At 32.8% G+C, this 27,610-nt stretch overlaps 1 protein-coding gene across 1 annotated transcript in view; it reads right to left on the bottom strand.

Moving 5' to 3' along the window:
- LOC140057206 (uncharacterized) overlaps nt 1-27,610 on the bottom strand; it is a 137,208-nt gene that overhangs the window by 59,496 nt on the left and 50,102 nt on the right. The window contains exon 3 of the mRNA XM_072102770.1: nt 5,478-5,504. Coding sequence (XP_071958871.1) covers nt 5,478-5,504 — 27 coding nt within the window. The remainder of the gene's footprint in view (nt 1-5,477; nt 5,505-27,610) is intronic.

Below are 27,610 nucleotides of genomic sequence, written 5' to 3'. Positions count from 1 at the left end.
GATGAAGCCTTGTAATCTATAACAATACGAAATATCATTTGTCAATGCTTAAAGAAAACAAGCTATAAGATGAGATTAAAGATGTGACGTCAACTCACAGATAACTAATGCCTACTAATACGCTGGGGTAGGCAAAAGTTCATTGGTACGAAAACATGTTTAAAATGGAATAATTTACACTTAAACATGATGTTATTGTATTTGTGATAAATTCAGTTTACATAATATTATTAGGTTAAACTCTTCATTTGAATTGATATAAATCATTAGTACAGTAATGTTAAAGTTGAATGTAATCTTATTTTAATTCCAAATCCCACACAAATTTATTAATAAATACAGTAAGTATGATGTGTCAATCTTTTAATGAATTTTTAACATAATAAATGTATTGACTTTCACTTTTGCACTTTTGCACATTTAACTTTAAAAAAAATTTTTTTTACATCAATTGATATCCAATGTTTTAGGTGAGTGCCAAATGGACAAGGCATAATAAAGCTCTGTCTATACTATCAACCCAAACCAAATATGGTATTAATATGCCCAAATATGGTAGTGATATGCCCAAATATGGTAGTGATATTCTCAAATATGGTAGTGATATGGCTAAATATGATAGTGATATGCCTAAATATGGTATTGATATGCCTAAATATGGTAGTGATATGCCTAAATATGGTAGTGATATGCCCAAATATGGTAGTGATGACCAACTATGGTAGTGACATGCCCAAATATGGTAGTTAAATGACATCTAGAAACATTTTTTTTGTCACATAAAATTTGATAGTGTAGACAAGGCTTTATACAGTACTGTACTTAATCTACCATGTCTGAACTAACAATAATCTATCTTTTTTGTTAATTTTTTTATCTTGACGTGTTTGGCCATCAAATCAATAACATTTATTCATAAAAATGGGTGAAAATGGCATTCAATGAGAACAAAAATAAATGTGTTTAAATATCTGTGATTTGGCCGTGTACAACTCCTACACCTAAACGCTATACTGTACTGTATCAGGTGATGAAGCTGAAAGATTTATAGAAAAAATGTGTGGTATATATTTGTTGTATGTAACCTCCGTATTCCAAATATTTCAAACAATCAATTTTAAATGTTGTTAGTTATTTTATTTTCTGAACTTTCCTTCCGATAAAAGATCTTGTAGACTGAGTCATGGGCAAAAAAAAACCATGATTTCTTCTAAATAGTCGCCAAGTAGGCTAGTCAAAAGTGACTAAGTTACCTAGTGTATACCATTGAGACAACACTTTACACTGATAAACCCATTTTATAATTGACAAAATATCAACTTTCTTTGTCTTAATAAAGAAATATAAATGTTAGCATATCTATGTTCCTTTGAGTATAATGTTTGACAAACAGGTTCTAGGGGAAATGTTTAGGTCAATTTAATTTGACCTTTTACACTTGACTTCCTTCCGTAACACCTTCTTTATGTCATGTTTTAGTAGACATTTGAAATATAATCACCTTTCCTTTTTAATGTCAATGTCTTTTTGTGTAAAATTTTATTTTTTATTTTATTCTTTATCACAATAATGTTGTGTACCAAACATAGGCTTACTGTATTCAGTAATCAATAAAATAGATCTAAATTAATTAATTTAAATTAAACTAAACAAAAAAAAGATAAAGATGGTTTAATTACAGTTCATTAAAAAGATCTATTTTTGTTTGTTTGTTTTTGTTTTAATACTATAAATAGGCTTTGATTTATTTATTCATTCATTTAAAATAAATAGAGGGCATGCTTTTTATTTAAGCAGTTTCTTGTATGGTACTTTTAATAAATGTAAAAATAGAGGGCTCATTGCTGTAGGTTTTTCTTTCTTTCTCTTTAGCCAGTGAATTTGTTATTTATTTAGAATGGGTGTGTGTGTCTAATACACTAGGGGAATCTTATGGAAGGCAATCGCCGCCAAAAATACAAAAGTAAACAAACAACGTACTTTCACAAACGAACAACGTAATTTCATAAACGAAACGAACGATCTAAACTAAAACAAAGAACGTACTTTCACAAACGAACAACCTACTTTCACAAACGAACAACCTTCTTTCACAAATAAACAATCTACTTTCACAAACGAACGAACTAATGTAACACAAACAACGTACTTTAAAAAACGAACAGCCTACTTTTACGCGAACAACGTATTTTTTACAAACGGACAACGTACATTGATAATCGAACAACCTGCTTTACCAAACGATGTAGATTGCCGAATGAACTAAGGACTCGTCCATTTTTTAATTTAGATCGTTCGTTTGTGAAAGTAGGCTGTTCGTTTGTGAAAGTACATTGTTTATTTTACTTTTGTATTTTTCGCGGCGATTGCCTTCCATAGAATCTCCTACTCGTCTCGAAAGATGAACTAGGTTCTTGAGTGCACATGAGCTAGATGTGTACACTGGACCTACAGTTTTTAGTCCATATCCGAGAAGACTTGTTCTACCACTAGATCCCTTGCCGCTGTTATGGCTACTTATTACGTTACACTGTCTTAACTGCTCGGCCACTCACTCAACAGTACATGTAAAAAATCATCTAAAAATACTCCTGTTTGATAGAAGTCCTAAATCATTAATTGTGGTGGATATTTGTTGGTATAGAGCAGCTCTCCTTTTACATAAATAGAATTGAAACCTAACAAATTTGAATAATATAGGAAACAAATAAGATATTTCAATTAATTAATTATTTCAATTATAATTACTGTAATTATAAATACATTGAAAATATTTATTTGTCTCCTGAAATTGTAGTTGGTTGTACAGTATACTTGACAGACAGTATTATTTAACATTTAAAAATGAAATATTGAAATAAATTATTTCATATCTTCTGATATACATTTAAAAATAGAGCCTGCCCTCATATTTGCATCCTTTTACATCACTGACAAAAATATGGTATAATCATGGAGGTATTTATACCTCCATGATTATAAAACATTTTTGTTTTGTTTTTTGTCTGGTCCTCATTACTTAACATAACCACAAAAAATGAATCGATACAAAAAAATTAACGTAAAATATCAGTCAACCACAAGATTTCTACAGGCCAATGGGTTGCCAGTTAAATTTCAGAATTTTTTTAATTTTTAAAGAAAAATCATTATTTTTATTATTTTCTCTATTTTTTGTCAAAAGTCAATACTACAAAATTACCTAATCTAAAGTTTTTTTTTATCTAGAGTAACATTATTATTTACTGTTCATGTTTTCGGAGAAATTTTAAAACAATCATAGTAGTTGTTTTTTAAGAGCTAGTTTAGATAATAAAAAAAACTAAACTAAAAAAAAATTATTTGACATAATATTGTCAATTTGTTCAAACCAGAAAATAATAGAACAGTATTTATTAAATTATAATAATATAATTATATTTCTCTATTATAATCCTTTTAACTTAAATATTAATTATATTTTATAATAATTAAAGAAAACTAATTTCTGAACATCTGTACAGATTAATACAGATGGCTTACTCAAGGATAATCTTGAACCTGTCCAGGTCAGATGAACTCCAGCCAATGAAATTGGATCACAGAGCAATACATTTAAACAGCCAATCACAGTTGAGCCTGTGCCCTGCAACATGTATACATATTACAAGGACCAGCAGACTTTTTCAGCACACTGTATTTGTGTGAACTTTGTGGGCAAATATGCTAGAACAAAGCTTAGAGTAAATTACAGGCTACTTAGTGAAATCACTGTATATCGGGTAACAATTGATCTTCTATGGTATGGTATGGTAGTAGTGTAAAACAATCTTACAATTAAAACTTGTTGCCATTGATAACAAACAAATAAATAGATTATATTAGTTGAAATAAAACAGTGTTTTCATCAGAAGTGAATTATTAAAATATTATAATTAATATAAATAAATTTGGCTTTTTTAATAATGTAAAAAACTAAAATGTCTCATTCCTCTGTAAATAAAGTAGAACCTTCATTTTACGTACGGTACGGGACCGAAAGGCGTACGTAAAACACAGGATTCATAAAATCAAGGTTGACCTTAAATTGACCCCAAATACGTAGAGTTAGTAGCTACTGTAGGCTACCGTGTTTGCCTACTTTACTATACAGCATGCAGGTGGTCACTAGCTAGGCCTGGCCGCGATTTTATTTTTCGTACATAAGTTGGGGACCCCTCATGAAACGTCACAAAATAAACATGAATAATTCATCAGTTAAATTTGTTGTTCCGTGTGCGTATAGCAACAAGAAGTGATTACACAACTGCGATACGATACTTTCTACAGTAGGCCTAGGATTCTAAGTCAATTCACGTGATTGCCTTCGCGCACTCTTCTTCACACAAAATGTGTCGAGTCGAGGCTAATCGACAGCTAGGCAAGACATTAAACTAAGTAGTAATTCATTGGACATAGCCCAAAGAAAGCTTAGACCCACAAGAATAAAGAATGTGTATAATTTGTGTACTGTATTTTTTTAATTCTGCTATTTTATTATCAAACAATATGCATGTACTCAAAGGAACTTTAAAAATGCGCGTATATGAACACATGAGATGGGAAGATTTGACCCACAAGAATAAAAAATCTATTTTTGTGTAATGTTTATTGTTTAATTTTGCTGACTTATTACTCGGATTGTGTCATACCAAAAATAGTGTAACTATCTTTGGTCATACCTAACACACACACGTCACACACACCCACACAGCTACTACTAGAATAGACATGGGTTTAGAGACTAATAATTAGGCTTAATAGTATTAATAGAAAATATAATTTTAACACGTAATTCTTTAGTAATAAATTATATTAAAAACACCATAAACTAAAGGCTGATTATTTCGACAATCCACACAAAACGCCGCTATTCTTCTATGAAATCGCACGCCGCAACAACAGCGGAGATAGGCCTAGAATCGTACCGCACTTGTGTAATCACTTCTTGTTGCTATACGCTTGGGTGCACACGGAACTAGAAAATTTAACTGATGAATTATTCATGTTTATTTTGTGACGTTTCATGAGGGAGTCCCCAACTTATGTACGAAAAAAAAAATCGCGGCCTGGCCAGGCTAGCAGGCCTAGCAAGATGTGAGGCCTAACTAAAAAAGTACAGTATATACAGGCTGGCGATGTTTAAATAAAGTGTAAATTAAAATATCAATGTTCTTGTATTTTCTATCAATAAAAACAGTCGTTGCTGTTGGGGAATGCACGTGTGTAGCTGGTCACACACAGCCATTTTTATTATGATTTGTTGTTGTTAAATTGCGCCCTCAATGTAAGAAAATGATGATGTCATCGGTTATTTTAAGCATACGTAAAATCAGGGTACGTAAAACGAAGGTTCTACTGTATCATCAATCAATAATTGGTGCAGAGTTATTTAATAGAATTTGTGATATAGTGATATATACTGAGATAATTTTAATTATTATTTAAAAAAATCTTACCTTTAATTGATTTACCTGCTCCTTAACCTATTAGGAAAAAAACAAACTGTTATTAAAAATCTGTTTTTGAAACAAATGGTACTCATGAGCTGACAATAACTATTAATTAATTAAACATAATTATCAAAATTCATTATAACTGAAATTTATAGAAAATTATAAGAAAACAAATAAAATACAATATGTTTAAGTGAATTAAAAGTAATTTCCTATTTAATTTTCAACATAATATTCCTTAAAGATGCATTGTCCCCCAAAATCATGAAAAATAAAGATTTTTAAAATCGGACTTTGAATAGGCCATTTTGCAGTTTTAATGAAGTTATTCACTTCCATAAGAAAAAAAAACGGGGGAAAAAATATTTCACCTATAAAAAGACAAAATAAACAGTTAAATTACCCAAAAACTCATTGTCTTCCAGACAATTTGACCATTTTTTTGCTTTAAATTACATTTTTCTCAGGTAAATAAATTTTTTTCACTAGACCCAATTTTTTGTGAGAGTGAATAACTATTATGTGACATTAAAATAACACATTCAACAAAAAAATTTAAAAAAATATTTTTTTAGGGGGACAATATATCTTTAATATAGTGAATTATTTATCTGATTTGTCCGTAGCCATTGATTTAGAAGTTCACATTAGAAAGTATAGAGACAGACATAGCTCTGTCTACACTACAGTATCAATTCAATTCAATTAAATTCAAACTTTCTTTATGTGACCAAAAAATGTGATGTGCCCTTAATTATATAGACAGGATGATATCACTACTCTATTTGGGCATATCACTACCATATTTGAGCATATCACTACTATATTTAGGCACACATCACACTTTTATCAAATTAGTTTGATAGTGTACACAAAGCTTTAGAAAGGAAAATGTGAGTGAAAAGTCATTGGATCAAACATGGTCCAATTGTGTCAGTACAATTGTGTTTGACCCTGCCAGATGCCCATTTACAAAAGAAGCAATCAAAGTAAAGTGCCTTGCTTAAGGACACAAGCCAGCAAACACCTAATATGACGACCGGACCTCTGACAGTTATTACACTACGCTACACCCCCTTAGTAAGTGGTTGAAACTTCATGCTTCATTTTAAGCACCCACAACTTGCTGAAGGCACCAGAAAACCAGAAGATCCTCTAAATCTATAGTGGAGTTGTGGCTTGGTGGTTATGATGCTTAGCTACCACTCCAAGGGTCTTGGGTTCAAGTCCCATCACATGTCAGGATTTTTTCTAAGAACAAAATTTCAACTCCACTCCCAAAGACTTGATTAAGACTATGGTTTAATGTAGAGCATCTTGTGTACTGTATATGTTTGTCTTGTGAACCTCTGAGGGTCCCTAATGATCAGTATTTGCTGGATGGATCACCCTCATTAAATATGGTAAAAAAAAAATGAACACTGAACGCCACCGGATAACAATTAACATTTGCATAGAAATTTAATCATTTGTTTTAATCAAGATCACAGTCCTGAAGGATCGGTGCGTACCCTGCAAATTTGCTGGGTCAACTCCGGCCTACAAATCCAGACGGTCACTCGAAATGATTATTACCCAGTTTTCTGGGAACGTCCCCGGAAATTCAGATTCCGTAAACGCACCATACAAGGAAAATTACTGAGTTGTTTGCACAGGAATTTCTGTTAAAACTTACCATTTGGTCAGTACAGTAGGTCATACAAACAAAGTTTTATTTCAAATGACTTAAAATAAAAATAAAAATAGTTTCATTAAAATGTATTCAACAATGCTACAATACTTTGTGATGATGCATCAATGATTTTGACAGGAATATTGGGCCCTAGAGGTACTTGGAACACAGTTACTTTGTACCACACATTAACATTAAGATCTGGTGTATATTTAACACATGCAAAGATAAAGGATATTTATTTATACTGTATAATGTAATGTTTATAGTATTTTTGATATTCTTATATGTTGCTTTTCAAATATGTTATTCATGTCTGTTTTTAATATATTGATTGTTTTAAATAATATAAATATTGTATATAGTAATAATTTATTAATATACATTTTAACATTTTGAAAAAGTACTCCTTTCAATTTTAATTGGCAAAATAAAATAGAATTTTGAATATTTCATTACATAGCAAAGGCAAGATGGCAGATTTTAACGAGTCATGAACTTTTAACATAATCTTTCTGTTAATTCAATACATTATTGTTTATTTATTTGACTCACTCAGGACTCTACTTTATACCACCCAGAAAACCGTATACATTACAGCCAGTTTTATGTCTAATAGTGCCCTTCCTATTCCTATAGTATTTAATACCCAAGAAAAAGTCAGTCACAAAAATATAATTTCTTTGATAATCTTGTTGTTTTGCTCTTTATTGCATCATAAATTTAATCAATTAAATTCAATAATTATTCATAACTATCATAATTTGCTTATTTATTACTTTTAAAATTCAAATTTTATGATTATAATATTGAGTATTGTTTGGAAATAATTTTTTTTTCCTAATCAAGTTGATCTAAATTATACACTACAATTGCAGCATCAAAATTTAAATCAATTAAAAAGAGAATAAATCTTCCAATTTGCTTATCATTAACTTTGCTATTGTACAGTACACTGTACTGTATTTATTAAAATAAACGTCCCGCTTTGAATAAACGCCTCCCCCCCCCCCCCTGTCTAAAGTGAATCAACTTTTGGACTCAAAAAGTGGCCCCTATAATACAAGGGTTTCCCTTGAATTGAATAGGGGTTGGTTGCAGTGTTTTTTAAAAAAACATTTTATCCTATTATCATTTTACAGGACGCTGTTCTCTATGGTCCTTTTGAATACAGGGTAGGGGTGTCTCAAATGAGAGTAAGGTCTCTATTCATCATCATTCATAAATACGTCTATGTTGTTGTTTATTGCCGGTTCGCCAGATAGTCTGATGACTTTCCCGCCTCGGCTGCTTTGCTTATATCTCGGATTGCTTTTCTTCAATCCTGTCTGTTTTCTGCTATTCTCCGAATCGTTTCTATATCTTTTATGCTATTGATACTAAATATGTCTACTGTATGTATAAACTAATTCATGGCTACTAGACACTTTGACAGAAGTACATATAGTAGCTTATGATGAGCATGCTATAGTTATTCCCTTACTAATGAATGGCAGGATATGCAAGCAATTACATTAATCCAACAACATCATGACTACGCTCCGATCTGATATTATACATTATTACACATTACACGCACACAAATAGAATGCAACAATGTGAATAACTAAATCCTTAGGATTATGACAAGTTTAAAAAGCAAATTAATTAAATAAATTTTGATCTATATATTCTTATAGTATTGCTTAAAGGATCTATAGAAAATACAGGTATGCAATTGTAGTATACTATCAGTATTATTGTGAAAAAAATAATCATATAATAGTATACTAATTATTATTTAAATCAAAATTCAAATTACTGAAAAAATGACAATGCTTCTCCTGGATGTCAATGGAGATACTAAAAAATGCTAAATCAGAACAATTTTTTTCCAGTAACACTAAAGCCTTCCTCGGTAGAAGAGTACTATGAGATAAGTTATTAAATATTATAATGTATTAATATTATCTCACAAAACACACAAAAATAATAAAGATGAAAAAAATGTAAAATCGAATAGACCATTTATATTTTTATTAAAATGGACCTGAAATGGAATTTCGATTTTCAAGAAATTCACACATCTTATTTAAATGTATCAAATTAACACAAACCCATACAAATAAAAACAAAATGTATAGTATTTTGAGTAAAAACGAAATTTTAAGATACCATGGTAAATTAGCGAAAATTACTCACGCCATTGCAATATTCTATTTCAACGGCCGTCGGAAGCCTCTATATTCACGACGTCACATACACACGATGATATCGAGAGCGTGTATGCCACCCGATAGTCAGTGAATGATCGACGGCCTGGAAAGATACGCGAAGCGTTGACACTAATACTAATTTATTCAATATCTAATGTTGTTGAAATATAGGTCCCTAAAATGTACTTCGTTTGTTCTAAAACACGAATTTAGAAGGCCTACCTCCCAAACCTTTACTAGGCCTCTAGGCCCCCAATCCAGCGCGCGGAGTCGATCCACCACCCACATCATGCGGCGAGGCTCCGTTTCATGTGCATCCAAGGACCAAAGCGATATCAACAACTTGCTGCGCTCATTGTCAAGCCAAAGTAAAATATGAATAACATTCGTTTTCGAACTGCCTGATTCGTGACAAATAAATTATCATCTCATATTACTAATTTAATTCTGCTAAACTAAAAACTAAAGAAACTAACACATTTTAGCAGTATAAATTACGAACGATATACAAAATACACGAACGGAAAATATGGATACGCATCATTGCGCACGGAGCTGTATCCCGGACAACGTTGCCAGGCCAACTTCGGTATTGCCAGAAAAAAACCGTTGATTTTAAGATTTTAAATCGTCATTTACTCGATGAATAACCGTTTATGCGGTAATAATTTTATCTAAAAAAATTCTAAATACGTTTCTGCAAATGCACAAGCATTTTTTAGAAAATACTCCATAGATTTCAAGAGTTATAGCCAAAAAACTGCAAATTTTCCATTGGAGGGATAGGAATATATTCGCAAAGTGACGTCACCCGCGAATTTTTTTGATTTTCAAATGGGGCTTTCCCCAAAAGGGCCAATTTATATTTTGTAACAATATACATTCTAGCAACACCTAATAGCCCCCAAAACATCATTCTAAAATGAAAAAAATCGAAAATCCATTTCAGGTCCATTTTAAGTCATTCACTAACCCAGAAAAAACTTGATTAATATATTTTTATTAAATTTATAATAGTATAATAATTTAAGTGATAATTTATTTAAATCTTTATAATATTTATGTTATATAATAATATTTACAAATAATAAGCCTTGTTATCAAAATATCATAATCAAACATGCTCAGCTGTTACTACTGACAACAAGTTTTAATTATGATTGCATCTTGGATCTTCTCTATTGACTGTTGAACAGGTTTTGTGAAATACTAAATGCATTATGGCCAGACAAAAACTATTTTATATAGAACTAGAAAGCCACTCAGAGAGTGCATACCTCCGCCTACTGTAGTAAATTATCCTCCTATGATTTCTCCGGAAAAAAATATAACAATTTGAGTGTGTCTTAATACTGTGTGTGATTTAGGCTAATTTCACTACAAGCATGTGTTTGGTGTAAAGGTTTCAACTATTACAATAGTTTCAATTGACTAACAAAACCAAAAACAAACGGGTGAATTTTAAAAGAAATGTTTTTTAAAACTACTCGTATCAAAAAACCTGTACATTAAATCAAATTATGTTTTAAAATTACAAATCACAAATTATAACTCATGCCTCTTGTATAAAAATGATGTTTTTTGGACAAGTAATTCTCGAGAAAATGCAACTAATGTGAAAATTCTGTCTCATCTTTTAACAATTAGCAGGTCTGAAAATACTAAAAAGTGGTCCAGAATTGGGATAGTGGTACAGATTGCCTCCAAAATTTAATGTAGTGGTCCTTGTCCACATATCTATCTGTGTTTTCATTTTGGTAAAGATCTTGGAATAACTTGTTGTGTAATCCTGCTAACAAACAGTTAAATGTACTGTAAAACTTGAACAGAAATACACTGGGTATTCATATCCAAAACCTAACCGATTAAACCGATTTCATTAAAAAACTCATGGTTATTTAAACATAGTTTTTTTATGCAAGAGTAGTACTACTACGGTAGTCTATTTAAAAATGGAGTAAATTTGCTCATACAGGCCTGTGTCTGTGAAAATATTATTGGATAGCAAATAGTGTTGACACACAAAAAGTGAAAACTAATTTAAATACAATATGTAAATTTAAAGCGAGACCAAACACATAAATATTTATAGATAATTTATGAACATTAAATTCATTGATGTTTGACAATATATGCAAGCTGTTTAAAGATTTTTATGTGAACCTCCGAAGTAGGCATTTCGGCATTGAATATGGTTGAAATGTAGGCAGTTGACTGATTTGGAACAATACTCCACCAAGCTCAGCTGTCACGAGCCTGATTTGTGTATTGGAACAGATGTAAAAAGAAGGACAAAGGATGTGTGCTCAGAATGTGAATAGTATTCCTTATGTATATTAATAAGCTGTGGTTAAATAGGTAAATGAATTTAGAAGCAATCTGCTTTACAAGAAACAATAGGTAGAATATTGCAAGCAACCTGTTGTGCTTCAAATATTTTGTTGACAATATTGATTCAATTATTTTAAAGCTCTGTCTACACTATCAAACTAAATTGACAAAAAGAGTGTGATCTGCCTAAATAAGGTAGTGATATGCACAAATATGGTAGTGATATGACATCATCATGCCCATATATGGGCACATCACATTTTTTTTGTTTCCTTGTACTGCAAATAGGCCATCTGTTAAATTTTTTTTTTTTCTCCTCTAACTTTTATTTTACTTTACTGTACTATGGACGCACCTTCATTCAAGAAGTGTGCCACTATTTCAAAAGTATTACTTTTGGTAATGTTATTTTTTTATATCTTGTAGATACTGTACTGTAATTTATTTCAAGGTTCCTTGTACTGTAAATAGGCCTATTGTTAAATCATTTTTTCCCTCTAAGGTCGTGTTCGTACGGTGGTTAAAATAAGCGCTTAATTTCACCCATGCCTCGGGTTATAAATTGAGCGTTGTTCGTACTTGAAATATTTAACCGCTTAAATGCTTAATCGACGAATCACAAACCGGAAATTACGTTTTAAGGTCAGTTGTCTTTACAACCTACGACCCCATTTTCGCACGCTAGTTTCGTGTTGTATATTTTTTACTCGCGATCTTTCTTTACTATAACAATTACTTGCTACCTTTTACACTGCTTATCCTTGCGACAAACCTTATGCCTCTTAACGCCGATAATCCTGCCGAAATATGCCTTCTCCTGACGACCATTATTTTACTCATTGATGAAGAATTTGAGCCCAATGTTACACGACGGAAACACCACCGACCAGCTAGGCCTACTACTAAACGGGGTGTATTCCTAAGCGGTCTACACCAACAAGGACAGCACCAGCTGACGATCGCCCTCGAAGCGTGTATGTAAGAGCTTCGTAGGAGAAATGACGGGCCTAGGCAGCGAACGTTTGTCAAAATTTGACACATTACCTCTATCGGAGATTTATTATCCTCGAAGGCCGAGTATAATTGGATTATCGCTGAAATAACCTGCAAATTTGGTGAACATTTTGCCTCGAATTTTTTGTAGCCTGAGGCAAAAGTTAATTGGATCACGCGAACGGAAATCGGGAATAAGCTGGTATTTTCAACCCCTACGAACAGGCCCTAACTTTTATTTTACTTACTCTGAACACACCTTCATTCAAGAAGTGTGTCACTGTTTCAAACATGTAGCTTCCAAATAAATTATTATATTATTATTATTTTAAAAATCTTGATTATTTTTAAGAATGGCGAGACCAAGAATGTTACAAGTTATAATTCAGGGGAAGATGATCCATTCATCCAGTTGTGACATTGTATTAATATTTGTGCTCTTAAAACTCAAGTATAACTGGGTACAAATAAAGGTAAACGACTGGAAAGTGATAGGGCTAGACAAAGTGCAGTCGGAGAATAGGCTCTACAAACAACAAGATTGAATCATCATTGTCAAATAGAATCTAAGTTTATGCACAGCTGCTTGGCAATAATCTACAGTATGAGTGAAAGAAGAATGATCTTTATAGTTATAAGATGTATTAATACTTCTGTTCTGTAGTTGTGGAAATACTATAGATGAACAGTATGTACCATATATTTCGGTGTATAAGTCGCACTTTTGACACCCAAATTTGACCTCTAAATTAAGGGTGCGTCTTATACACCGAACATAAATACCTCACCACACAGAGTGTACATATCGTCACCTTGTTGGCTAGGCCTGAGTAGGCCTAGCTACAGTGTACTAACGTAACGGCAACCTGCTTCTGCCTAGTTTTCAAAGCATTTTAGCGTGATATTATACTAAATATGATGAAAAGATTTGTTTATTATGGAGCTGTTTTAGGCACTCCAATAAAATTTCATTTGTAAACGTTTACGATTGGAATAGTATTTGAATTGAATTGAAATATATATTTATACTGGGTAACCTCTTCAGTCAAAGACTGGTCTCCCAGAGGGCCCAGTTGGTGATCAGTGGCTGTGATGTACTAATACACCGGGGTAACCCCCTACTCGTCTCGAAAGATGTACTAGGTTCTTTAAAGTGCACACGAGCTAGATGTGTACACTGGACCTACGGTTTATAGTCCTTATCCGAGAAGACTCGTTCTACCACCAGAACCATGGAGTGAGTGAGCCTCGAACCCATGCCGATGTTATGGCTACGTAATTGCGGTTCCACTGTCTTAACCGCTCGGCCACTCACCCACTATTTATTTATTTATAGTTATACCGCCGACCGCCGTACCCCCAGCGCAAGCCCTTCTTGGCGGCCACATGTTGTATGGTATTCGACTAGTATATTCTCAAGGTGATTATAGCATGGACCTAACGTACACACTTCTCAGATACATACAGTAGATACTAATCGAATACGATTGTCCGTGAAAACGTGCGCCCTCTCGAAATGATCGAGCGAGGCTAGCCCACACACGTGCGTGTTACACACACGGTCATGCACTCGATGTTGCGGGTGCGAAACTCATGAATAACAAGTTAGAAACAACTTGTTGAGGCTGGGCGTGGCCGAGCCTAGGTAAGAAAAAACCTAAATAAAGATAAAGGACGCCGTTGTAGATATAACAAAATATATTATTACAATAATATTTATTACAATAATATTGATTACAATTTAAAAAAAACATTGTTTTGATGAAATATAAGGTGCGTCTTATACATCGACGATATAAAAAATACCGATATTTTACTCTCAGTAGGGGGTGCGTCTTATACACAGGTGCGACTTATACACCGAAATATACGGTACATGCATGAATGTTCACATACTGAACAGTGGGTGGATCCAAGGAGATCCTAACTTTTTACAATATCCCGGATCTGTCACTGGCTCATACCATAAATCTTCTATTCTAATTGTAACCCTGGGTTATTATTCTTTGATTGTTTTTTAGGGTGGGTTACTATTAGAAGGGGGGTTACTATTAGACAGGGAAAAATTTCATTTTAAAATTTTGTTTAGCAATATTGCTAATCAAACTAATTTTTGAGTCGAGAAACAGTTTTGTATTGTATTTTTAGCAATAAGGTTGTTTTGTATAGCTTTTTACTATTACTAATCTTAAATTATGCACCTGAAAATAGTAATTTGTTCCTAAATTTCCGGTCAGCAACTCATAGCAAAATAATAAAACAGTACGTTTAAACAGAACTCCAACTTTATTTTATAAACTCAAAAACACTCAATCCTTCCCCCACTCCTGAGATCAACATGCATTATCTCCTACAGCTGCATCATAAGTTTTTGTGACTCTAATAGTAACCCCCATGGGTTACTATTAGAGTAGTGGGTTATTATTATAGATTAACTTATAAGGTGGGTTACTATTAGAAGGTGGGTTACTATTAGAGTGTGGGTTACTATTAGAAGGGGGGTTACTAGTATTAGAAGATTTATGGTAATCAAACCAACATTTAAGCTGAATTAATAGGTTGCATAATGTTCAATTATGTGCCTATTTTTGCTGCACCTTTAAAATAATTAGGTTATTATGTCTGTGGGCTTTGTGAAGTTTAGTTTTGCTTTTTATTTCTTTTCATTTCATCTTTTATTTCGAAAAAAAAAGAATACAGAGTACAAGATTCTCCATAGCTCAAGAAGAAGAAGAAAAATTATATAAAGAAAAAAATAATTGTACCACGCCGAGAATGTTAAAGAGGTGCTATAACATGAATTATATAACACCTATATAAATTCCTGTCATTTGATTGGACGAATGTGGGTCACATGGCGTGCAATAGTACGCACTATTCAACGATCGTTAAATAGTACTTTTTGAAAAATTTTTGTGTACGAAAAAAAAATGTTAGATGTTATATAAAACAAATAATGAATGTTTATGAGTGCAATGGTACAAATAATGGCACGAGGTGAATGATGAAAGGTTATATCAACGAGGCAAAGCCGAGTTGATATAACCTTTCATCATTCACCAAGTGCCATTATTTGTACCATTACACGAATACAAAACATTCATTATTTGTATACTATACCATGAAAGCCCCAGTGATCTAATGGTTAGGACATATGCATATCAAGCAGAATGTTCCGGGTTTGGATCTCGGTTGGGGCAATTTTTTTTCATTCTCACAGATTTCCTCATCTTTATCGTTTCAAATTAATTAATTAATTTTCAGTATATCACCGGGCGGTTTAGAATTCCTGTTCTGCGCCTAATGTGTTTATAAATAAACCAACGCCACATAGTCACATGGTTAATACAATGACTTCATCCATCTACTACATATCATAAATGCATTTCCTGTTGTTTTTTTTACCATATTTAATGAGGGTGATCCATCCAACAATTTTTGATCATTAGGGACCCTCAAAGGTTCACAAGACAAAAATATACACAAGATGCTCTACATAAACAAAGTCTTATAAGTCTTTGGGAGTGGAGTTGAAATTTTGTCCTTAGAAAAAATCCAGACATGTGATGGGACTTGAACCCAGGACCCTTGAAGTGGTAGCCAAGCATCATAACCACCAAGCATCATAACCACCAAGCCACAACTCCACTCCCCAACCTGCACAAGATGACATAGACCACCATACGCTGTACAGTTCATAGAATGTGCAAATATGGTTTTTTACAAACATGGATAGATTATTACAAACCAACAATATTAAAAGATTTACATTCACATTATTTCTGTCATATTATTTATTACCATTTATAGAAAACAATGCTCTATTTTGCTGTTTTTTTTTTAGGGTTATGCATGTTTAAAATACAGTTAGTATGTTTTTATTATACACACTACTGTACATTGAGTACAATTTACAACAATTTTAATCACTTTCAAAATGTTTTTCTCATGATTTTGTCATTTATAAAACATATTACATTTTTTCAAGGGTTTTTTAATTCTTTAAAATAATGTAATACAGTACAGTAATAATAATAATATCCTGGATTTATAAAGCGCCTAATGTTGTGAAACATCTAAAGCGCTGAACATTATTACCCCAGTCAATTTTTTTAGATCAAACATTTTTTGGAAATACTACTACTACTGTAGTAATCAGTGCAAATTTGTGTCTTGATCTAAACGGGCTCATATTTATACACCTGGGTGGATATAGGCAAACGTAAGTGAAGTTTCTTGCCTAAAGTATACAAGCAATGCAGCGAGAGTTGGATCCGAACCTCGATCAGTAGTCGAATGGCCAACACATTGCAACACATTGCACCACACGCCCTTACACAAATGGGCTTATATATTTATTAACATTATATTTAATTATTCTGTAATTGCTTTGATTGAGTAGATTAATAAACAACAAAGAGATAAAGGAGTCACTATCATTTATATTATTTTGCCTATTAATGTAATGTTCTGTACACATAACATCTTGACTATGTAGAAGCATCTGTTTTCAGAATCAATTGGTCTGCATAACAATAAAGAAGAACTTGTATATTACTACAATGCTAAGGCACAATGAACCTAAGATATGGATTTTTCCTCTGCAGGTTCTAATCAAATATTCACTGCCTGTTACAGTATGAAATGAATCAATATGTTTACAAATTAATGTGACATTATCATTTTCAAACAGTTATTATAAAATATCATTCTAACTTTATCAAATTGATCATGGCTATAAAACCAATCAATCTGTGAATATTTTATTTTTTAATACTTATTATTTTGTGTTTTTACTGAACTATTAAGTTTTACATAACAATGGATTATCAGCAATAATCATTACAAATACTATTTATAGAGCTTTACTGTAAGTTAGAGCTTAAAGATGTATTGTCCCCCTGAAAAATAATTGTACAAATTTTTGTTGTTGAATCACCATTTTAATGTCACATAATAGTTATTCACTTTGACCAAAAATTGGGCCGGAAAAAAATTATTTACCTGAAAAACTGTAATTTAAAGAAAAAATGCTGCTAGGCAATGGAGTTTTGATTGAATTTAACCATTTATTATGTTATTTTATAAGTGAAAACATTTTTTTTTCGTTCTTTTTCTTCAGAAGTGATTAACTTTATAAAAACTACAAAATAACCTTCAAAGTCTGATTTAATTAATCTTCATTTTTCATGTATTTGGGGACAATACATCCTTAAGCTTAGAATATTAATTGATACCTAAATACTTTACAACAGAATATTTGTTTGTCCCCCTTGTAAAAACATAATTTAAAAAACTTTTTTATTGAATAGGTCATTTTAATTCCATAATATATGAATTACAAAATGACCAAAAATTGTATCTAAAAAAACAAATACATACAGCTGAGTGCCTTAATCTAAATAATAGCCAACCAAAGCCTACAATAATTGTCTGTTAATTTTAAATTAAATATATATTTTTTTAATTTGACGTTACTAAAAAAGACAATCCCGCATCACTTTTAAAAAATGCAGCCCCACAACCCCTATTTAAACATTCAATTTTTAAATAATAAAAAAGTTACTATTTTTATGATGGTTTTTGTCAAAAGTTGGCAGATGATTTTAACAAATATAAAAAATGTTCTGGTAGTACACTAGGCTCTTGATTGGCACATTATTTCAATATTTACTATTTAAAGACACCTTCCCTACAATTTGTGACGTTTCGTAAAAATAATACACTTTAAAAACATTGAACCATGAGGTCATTTCTTGTCTTAAATGTATGTTTTATGGTAAATTATGATAAAAAGTGAGAAACAATGCACTACCTAAGTAGCTCGCAGCGAATGACCTCTCGTGGGCGGTCTTTAGGCCTAGCCTAGCTATGGCTTAGTGTTGTAGGCCTAGCTGGTAAACATCGGTAATGTACGAACATCGTACGCTAGCTATATACCTAGCCTGACGTTGTATAGTTGCTGCATTAATTGTCTTTCTATTTTTGCCAGACTCCGTTGATACAAATTGGGGAAAACCTGGTATTTTCGCTGAAAAGTTTAGGAGTCTTCCATTTGTTTTGGCCTCACGATCGATCGAAAAGTGGGTAAATTACAGAAGAAAAACAAAAATATCAATCCGCGCTCAATGCATTTTGGGATTTATAGCGGGCCACTATAGAATCAACTTATTTTCACATTTTTAACCAAAAGAAAGTTAAAAGACAAAAAAAGTTATTGCAATAGGACCATATATTATTATTTTTACATTAAATATAGTTTGTGATCTTAAATTAGATCTAATAAACGTAGGGAAGGTGTCTTTAACTTTCTACAGTACAGTATATTAACATTAATCTAAATAGCAATTTATTATACTTTTTGTAGTCATTTAATAATTTTCAATAATTCTTCCAAAAATAATAATAAAATGAATATTTTTATTCTTATATTTTGCATGACAATAATACAGAAGTTTATACTCGCACACAGACGATTCCTTGTTGGAAACATGCATGGCCTAGTAGGAATGGTGGCGCTTGACATCCGATTTGTAAAATAGCGCTCTATTTTTTTAAGCCTCAAAATCCCCATCATATTAGGTTAGCTTTTGTTTACTGTAAAACCAGAAACTTCATTTGACTTGTAAAAGTAGGCCTACTTAAATAACTCGTGGCAATCGTCGTTGACTCTACTATGATCAGCTGTAATAACAACCCGCCCAGGTGTCTCACCGTAAATCCAGCTAGGCTCGCATTTCATTTCCAGCAAATTTGACTTGACTAATTTAAACGTGTAAAAAAGACTTAACTGCTAGATGAAATTAAATAAGGCTACAGTATGACACTGTCTGATGTTTATAAAATAATTGGTTATCATCAATAGTACTCAGCCTGTTAGTATACAGATAGTAACACTGTCATGCATAGTACTGAATACCTCCATTCACATAGGCACACATTGTGGTATTAGGGTAAAAAATTACACAAACGAAAAAACAGTGTGCTGTTCAATATCAGCGGGGGCTCTAGCCCCCTCGTCGGGGAACACGGGTACTTTTTGTCGGGGAATATAATATACAGTAAAAATCGTTCGCGTTCACTTCGTAGCTTCAGTGCCAAGAAAACCTCGACGTCCTATTGACTGTGAGTACGTCGGAGGGCTATTAAATGCACTTTATATGCATTCATTATTGCCAGCGATCTATACTACTAAACAATAGCTAGGTACACACTAGTCTGGCAGTATCCCTTTGTACGAATCGTTCAACGTTGGGTCCAGACGCGTGATATCATGTTCCATACAGGGACCAAAATGTGTACTGTAGTTACTTTCCAGGCGAAGTTTACCGACGGTTATGCCGTGTACTGTGTATCGACGTACAGTATGCTACACTACAGCAAAAACAATTTATGTTAATTGTTCATATATGTTCACCAATTTTTAGGTAACCCTCTGTACCGTGGGGCACCTAAAATAAATATTTCATACATTACTAATGAGTGAGTGACCGAGCGGTTAAGACAGTGGAACCGTAATTACGTAGCCATAACATCGGCAAGGGTTCGAGGCTCACTAACTCCATGGTTCTGGTGGTAGAACGAGTCTTCTCGGATAAGGACTATAAACCGTAGGTCCAGTGTACACAACTAGCTCGTGTGCACTTTAAAGAACCTAGTACATCTGTCAAGACGAGTAAGGGGTTACCCCGGTGTATTAGTACATCACAGCCACTGATCACCAACTGGGCCCTCTGGGAGATCAGTCTTTGATTGAAGAGGTCACCTAGTATAAAAATGAACTAACATAACAAAACATGCCATTTTTTGTTTAGCCTACATCGTATTATAGCTAATTTATCACATTTTCAATGTCCTGCATGTCATGAACTTCTCACCACTCAGAAGTCCAGATAGTACGCACGCATATATTTGGGAGGTATAAACTGATTTTCCCGACTTAAAAGGGTCTACGCTTGCGGACGCACCCCCACCTCCCCAAATAAAGGCAAAACGAACCGCTTTTTTAAGCCTCTAGGCCTGATGTTTCCAAAGTATAAGATGCAATTTTTTAAGAACTGCAGCTCTAGTTTTAAACATTTTCTTAGACCAGCGCCAACCATAAAGCTGGTCATATTTCGAAGTACAATAAGTGCATTTTCCGTGACCTAACAGCTCTATTTTTCAAAAATTTCTTAGCTCAGTCACAACCATTATAGGGACTAACTATTTTGTTTTTATGTTTTGAAGTGTGGGAATTTACGTTCGCGTATATTAATTTTTAATTAATTCTATGCTAAAATTTACCCGATAGTCATATTTTGAACTTTTATTTTTTAAATTGAAAAATATGGATTGAAACAGTCATCGTGCATCGTTTTTTTTTTGCACACAGTATTTTATTTATGCATTATAAAAAAATGGAAAAAGTGGCTACCCTAAATGTGATTAAAATGGCCTCAAATGACGCTAGAACGCGTTTCTTAAGCGGGCTTCGCCCCCCGGGCCCTCATGGGGGGCCCACAGCCTAATGATGCTCTCTTCGCTAGCATAGACCCCTCGTCGGGGAATATAGCCCCCCGCGTCGGGAAGATCCTGGAGCCACCGCTGTTCAATATGTCTACAGTACTGTATTTCTGCCTGAATGAGTGTCGCATACATGGATAAACCAACATGCAGTGTGAGGACTTATTATTTTTTAGTGGCGCTAATGAGAAGGTCTACTAGGCTGCCCTCTAGGAGCATCTTAAACATTCTTTTCTTTTTTTGTATCATTGTTTACAAATGTACACTACACAAAAGAATTGAGGATTTTAATTTTTAGAAAATATGGTATTATACTCTATCTGCATTGATTACGGTTGCCATACTCATCAACTAGTGGACATACAGCTAGTACACTATAAATACTTACTGTATACTGTAGCATTATTTTAGCTTTAAATTTTCTACTGTTTCCATAGATTTATTTATTTACTTCTTTACCAACTAAATATTGATTTATAAAAACTTTTTTTAAATGATACTGTATCTTGGCTACTAACAATTGTAGTCTCACATTTTGAAAGAATTTTATTTTTACAATTTTCATCAAATACTTTTTTTTATAGTATTTTAATATGGTATATTACTAACTGTATTGTAACTTACTGTTTTTAAAAAATGTCTCAATTTTTACTGAAAGTAATAACTCTGTATTTAAATACGTATTATTGATTTATATAGCACATTTAAATATGAATCATAAATGAAAGTCATAAATTTGACTTATTTACCAATGTATCCATGTTGGTGCCATAAAATGTGTTCATTAAAATGTTATTAATCCTAGGTCACTAGACGCTTTAATCTTTACATCAAACTGCAATGTACAATTATCATATCGGTTTCTCGTTTATTTTAATAATATTTTCAATATTAAGGAATTGTGAACAAATATCAAAAAGGCCTTTGCAGCAATAGCACCTTCATTATGGAACAAACTTCCACTCTTTGTGAGACTTGCTCCTTTAGTCAGTATTTTTAAATCACGACTGAAAGCCCATCTGTTCTCATCCGGTATTAATTAACTTATTCATTCATTCATTTATTCCTTCCCCGAAACCTTGACTCAGAAATACCGGGATGGTGTCCAGCGGGATAGTTTTACCCTAGCTTAAGTTGTGCATGCTTCATTTACTCTCTATTCTTAATTCTGGCCCCGAAACCTCGACTCAGAAATACCGGGATGGTGTCCGGCCGGGGATAGTTTTACCTTAGTTAAACATAGTTAAGCTTTGTTACATTTTTTTTTTTTTTTTTTTTTTTTCACATTATTGATTGTCTCCATCCCCGAAACCTCGACTAAGAAATACCGGAATGGTGTCCGGCGGGGGATAGTTTATTACCATTAGTTAGGGTCTAATGTAAAGCACCTAGAGGGGTCAGTGATCCATTAGGCGCTATAAATACTGTTTATTATTATTATTATTATTAAATGATTTATCATGTGGTAAACAGTACAGCTTCACGTAAAACATGGGATTTGTAAAATCCAGGTTGACCTTAAATTGACCCCAAATACGTAGATTGTAGCTAAAAAGGCTGCATGTTTTCCTATGCAAGTGGTCACTAGCAAATTGTGATTAACTTTGATTGAAATGACAATTTATGTTATATTTTTAACAATAAATGTAACTACTTTGCTTCAAACACTTTTTTGTCTAAAAATTTCCAAATAAATAATAACAAAATACATTTCACAGTTTAGCCAAGTTCTATTTTTAGAATATCCTGTGCTTGATTCGGTATCATGGTATGTTTAAATTTGGCACATATTCCCAAATATTCTTGGCAAATCAATTTAGAAAACTTGTTGACAAAGCCATAATTCTATATTTTGATAAATTTGGAATTTCATGTCAACATACAGTAATGTTTTTTTGGATTTGTGCGAGCTTGTGCAGTTTTACAATATAAATACTGTAGGTCACTGTAGTTATACTTGATAAAATTGACCGTTTACGAGGTGAACAGACAGTGTTTCATGAGTTGGTTTAGTCTTGGTGTTCTCAATAACTATCAAGACTATGTACTACTGGTATTCAAAATGTACAACAGTACTGTATAGGGTTATTAAAAAACGTGTACAGTATATTATGTACTATGGTATTTAAATGTACAACAGTACTGCATGGGGTTATTAAAAAGTGTTTACAGTACATTATGTACTATGGTATTCAAATGTACAACAGTACTGTATGGGGTTATTAAACAACGTGTACAGTATATTATGTACTATGGTATTTAAATGTACAACAGTACTGTATGGGGTTATTAAAAAACATGTACAGTACATTATGTACTATGGTATTCAAATGTACAACAGTACTGTATGGGGTTATTAAAAAATGTGTACAGTATATTATGTACTATGGTATTTAAATGTACAACAGTACTGTATGGGGTTATTAAAAAGTGTTTACAGTATATTATGTACTATGGTATTTAAATGTACAACAGTACTGTATGGGGTTATTAAAAAACGTGTACAGTATATTATGTACTATGGTATTTAAATGTACAACAGTACTGTATGGGGTTATTAAAAAACGTGTACAGTATATTATGTATTATGGTATTTAAAATGTACAACAGTACTGTATGGGTTTATTAAAAAGTGTTTACAGTACATTATGTACTATGGTAATTAAATGTACAACAGTACTGTATGGGGTTATTAAAAAGTGTTTACAGTACATTATGCATGTGTATTTTTCAACAATACAGTAAACTGTACCAGGTTGTAAAAAGCAAAATGTGAGAAATAGTGTAAAAGTTGGACATGTTGATGTCATCCAGAACATCATTAAAATTGTATATAAAAATAACTGGTGCATACAAATTGAAAACATCTGTACATCACTGTAATACAATACTAAAGACTTTACATTGCTAGTGTACTGGACCAAGAATCTAGAACAATTTGCCATTTAACATTACAAATGACTATAACTATAGCTTTTAAAATAAGACTTTATTTCAACCAATATGAAAGTAGGACTCTATAATATATATCGTGTGCTACTGATACAGTAAGTATTAGTGTTAAAATGTTAATGTACAGTAGTAGTATTTTTAAATTTTAAATGTTTTGTAGAACTTTTTGTTTTTGTAAAAGTTAATAATAGTGTCTAGGCCACAATAAAACCATCATTATTTACTGTAAATAAAAAGGATACTGATTAGTTTGATTGACTTTTTAAATTCTAAATGTTTTGTAGAACTTTTTTTTTGTAAAAGTTAATAATAGTGTAGGCCACAATAAAACCATCATTATTTACTGTAAATAAAAAGGATACTGATTAGTTTGATTGACTTTTTAAATTCTAAATGTTTTGTAGAACTTTTTTTTTTGTAAAAGTTAATAATAGTGTAGGCCACAATAAAACCATCATTATTTACTGTAAATAAAAAGGATACTGATTTGTCTTCTTTATTATAAAAAACAAGAATATAAAACCAGGGAGGTATAAAAATAAATAAAACCATGAATGTTGGATTGTAATAAATAAAATAATACATTGACAAGGCTCTCATTAAATTGTTGAAAATGAATTAGCACACCTAAAATATAATATCAGTTTGAAAATAAAGAAAGATTACTTTTAAATTCTTCAGCGCATCTCCCATTAATTTTTATGCCCAAATATGATAGTGATATGACATCATCGTGTCTAAGTATGAGCACATCACATTTACGTTTATATATAGTGTAAACAGAGCTAAAAAAGTGTTTTTTAGGTCTTATGAGTATAATAATAAAATACAAAGGTATATTTAACCTATTAAGCTCTGTCTACACTATTAAACTACAGAGTTTGACAAAAAATTGTTGATGTGCTCAAGTATCAAAGTCGAAAATTCAGGCCTACTTTGTTTTTTTTAAAACAGCTTGACAATTATAACATCTTGAATAGATTCGGCATAGGCAAGGTACAGTATGTCTCGTAAGTATTTTAGCTTAATAAATTGCGCTCCTATAAACGGAAGCCGACAAAAACTCAAAGGAAAAGGTGTTAAGAAGTAATTCACTGCAAGATGAGAACCAGACTGATCCAATCTACAAAGTAGGTGCAGTGTTTTTGAATGATTTTTAAACAAAATAATAATAATATTTTATTTCTTCACAAAAAACACTTGATTCACCTGTATGAGGCAATTGTTTTGCATATTAATTAGCAGATGTTACGTTCACCTCATTCTTAGAAAACATTTTTCTTTGTCTCGATCTCTCTACTACGGACCGTCGAGTAAGAAGGACATATTGTTACTATACTACGCTGTATTTTTAACAAACAAGAAATTTAGCGTACTGTATTCGGTACATGTACGTACCGTACTGTACGTACAGTGGAAGTCAAAGAAAGAATACATAGTGAAACAGAGCCAAACCAGAAGAAATTGATTAAACTGGAACTACAGTAACACATTCTCTCACAATAGTAATAATAGTGGGTAAAGTAACAACTCAATACACACTCAAGGATGTTTTATCATCAAGGCCAAGTCACGGCCAAAAATTAATGAAAATTAACAGAAATTTAATAAGAAAATAAAAGGACATTAGTAGCCTACAGTAGTATTTTCAATAACTGTTATAAAACGCAGAACTACTGTATACCAATGTAAAAGATTCTACTTTTGTTGTTGTTGATATCTGTGGATATGCTGAACATCGCAAACCCAGGGCTCGCAGAATCGCTTGCCCGACGTCCCGCGGCAACCAAATAAATACGTCGGGCAACTAAAATTTAACATGTCATGTCCCGACGGGCAACCTCTTAAAATCACCGAAAATGTCCACGATGTTTTACAGGGGTTGTGAAAAACTGTAAACAATGAAAATAATAGTCGCGCACGAACGAATTCTCTTGACGTCGAGACCAGTGTAGTGTTTGTTAAGTAAATGTATGGATCGGAATTCGGTGGTATGGAACGTTATCTCCAGGAGCCAAAACATGTGTTTCTATGCAGTCGGGCGTATCAAGTCGTTGCGTATAGAGTTTCCAGGTCTGTCATATAGCACGCGGTCTCTTGCGGCATCCATTGATCGCGAAATAGGAAGCGTTGAACTCTCGGCTTTTAACTTATTTGAAGTTATTATACCAGGGAGTTTCTAATTAACAACTCCCTAGTTATACTATAAACCAAATAAAATAGGGGCTAGTATGTTTTTGTTTTTCTCAATTATCGACATCATTTTACGGTGGTAATAAAATCTGAATCTACTACTTAGTATTAATTATGTGGCCTACAGCCTGATAGTAGATTAGGCCTATGTTTAATTACATTCATGTTATGTATTTTGTGTGTAATAAATAATTTGCTGAATTACTGTAATTATTGTTCAAATGTACAGTTGTATTGAAAATACAGTATATTATTAAATTATAATAGATACGTAATTTTAATTGTCTGTGCCAAATAGGCACCGGCCGATGTTTCACAGGCAAGTAGGCCTACCATTTTTTTTATAAATATTACAGAATATAAATTTAATAGGCCTAATAATTTATTTAATAAATACATTGAATACTTAAATAGTTACAGTATATTTTTTATTATCAACATTGAAAATAATACACTTCTTCGGGTATCGCCGAGAGTTGAACTTTCAAAAACTCCAACTTGGCGGAGCACGTGGTTTTCACCACAATTCGGCACAGTTCCCTTGTGTTGTTTTCAATCACAAACTTGTGCGAGCAGATGGTTGTTTTTATCCAACCTGTGCGAGCTTCTACTGAAACAACAAGTAAACTTCCACAAGCCCGCACTCTCCACCACACACCGTACCCATGTGACGTGCTCCTACTACGTACGGCTGCAGCTGCTGTGAGTTTTTTTGCTATACGCATGCGTATTGTTTCACGTCACGTAGAGACGGACGGCGATATTTTTTTTCGCTCAATCAACGAAACTACTGCCAGCTAGCCAGAATGCTGTTTTCTGATTGGATGTTGATGTCACGTGAGTTGTTCAAATCACTCACACGCATGCAGTTCGCCTCCTCAGTAGGTAATTCCTCCTCGCACTCTCAGAGCGGTTGCGACTCGCACTGCTCTCTAGGCTAGCAATTTACGTGTTGTAGGAATCGTACATTTCAATGGCTCGCTGCCTGAGAGCGCGCTGCCTGAGACAACTACTAGCTCCTTGCACAACAGATAGAGGAGGCTTACAATTTCCCGCATAAGAGCGGCTAAACCCAAAAAGCGGAGAACTTGTGAAGGGTTTCTTGGAAGAAGTATTTTTACTTTCTCTCGCCATGGATGGAGTAATATATTAATTAATTTTATTTCCATGGAGGAATTGGCCTCTCTCAATGTTTATTTACGTTTCGCGTACGTTTCATGCATTCATTTCAATTTCACGTGGGAAAAATCTTTTTAGGGCCTTCATGACGGCAACATCGGGTTGGCACGGTCGAA

This window comes from Antedon mediterranea, chromosome 8 (genome assembly GCF_964355755.1).
Source record: "Antedon mediterranea chromosome 8, ecAntMedi1.1, whole genome shotgun sequence".
NCBI lineage: Eukaryota > Metazoa > Echinodermata > Crinoidea > Comatulida > Antedonidae > Antedon > Antedon mediterranea.
This window is presented reverse-complemented; position numbering and strand designations above follow the sequence as displayed.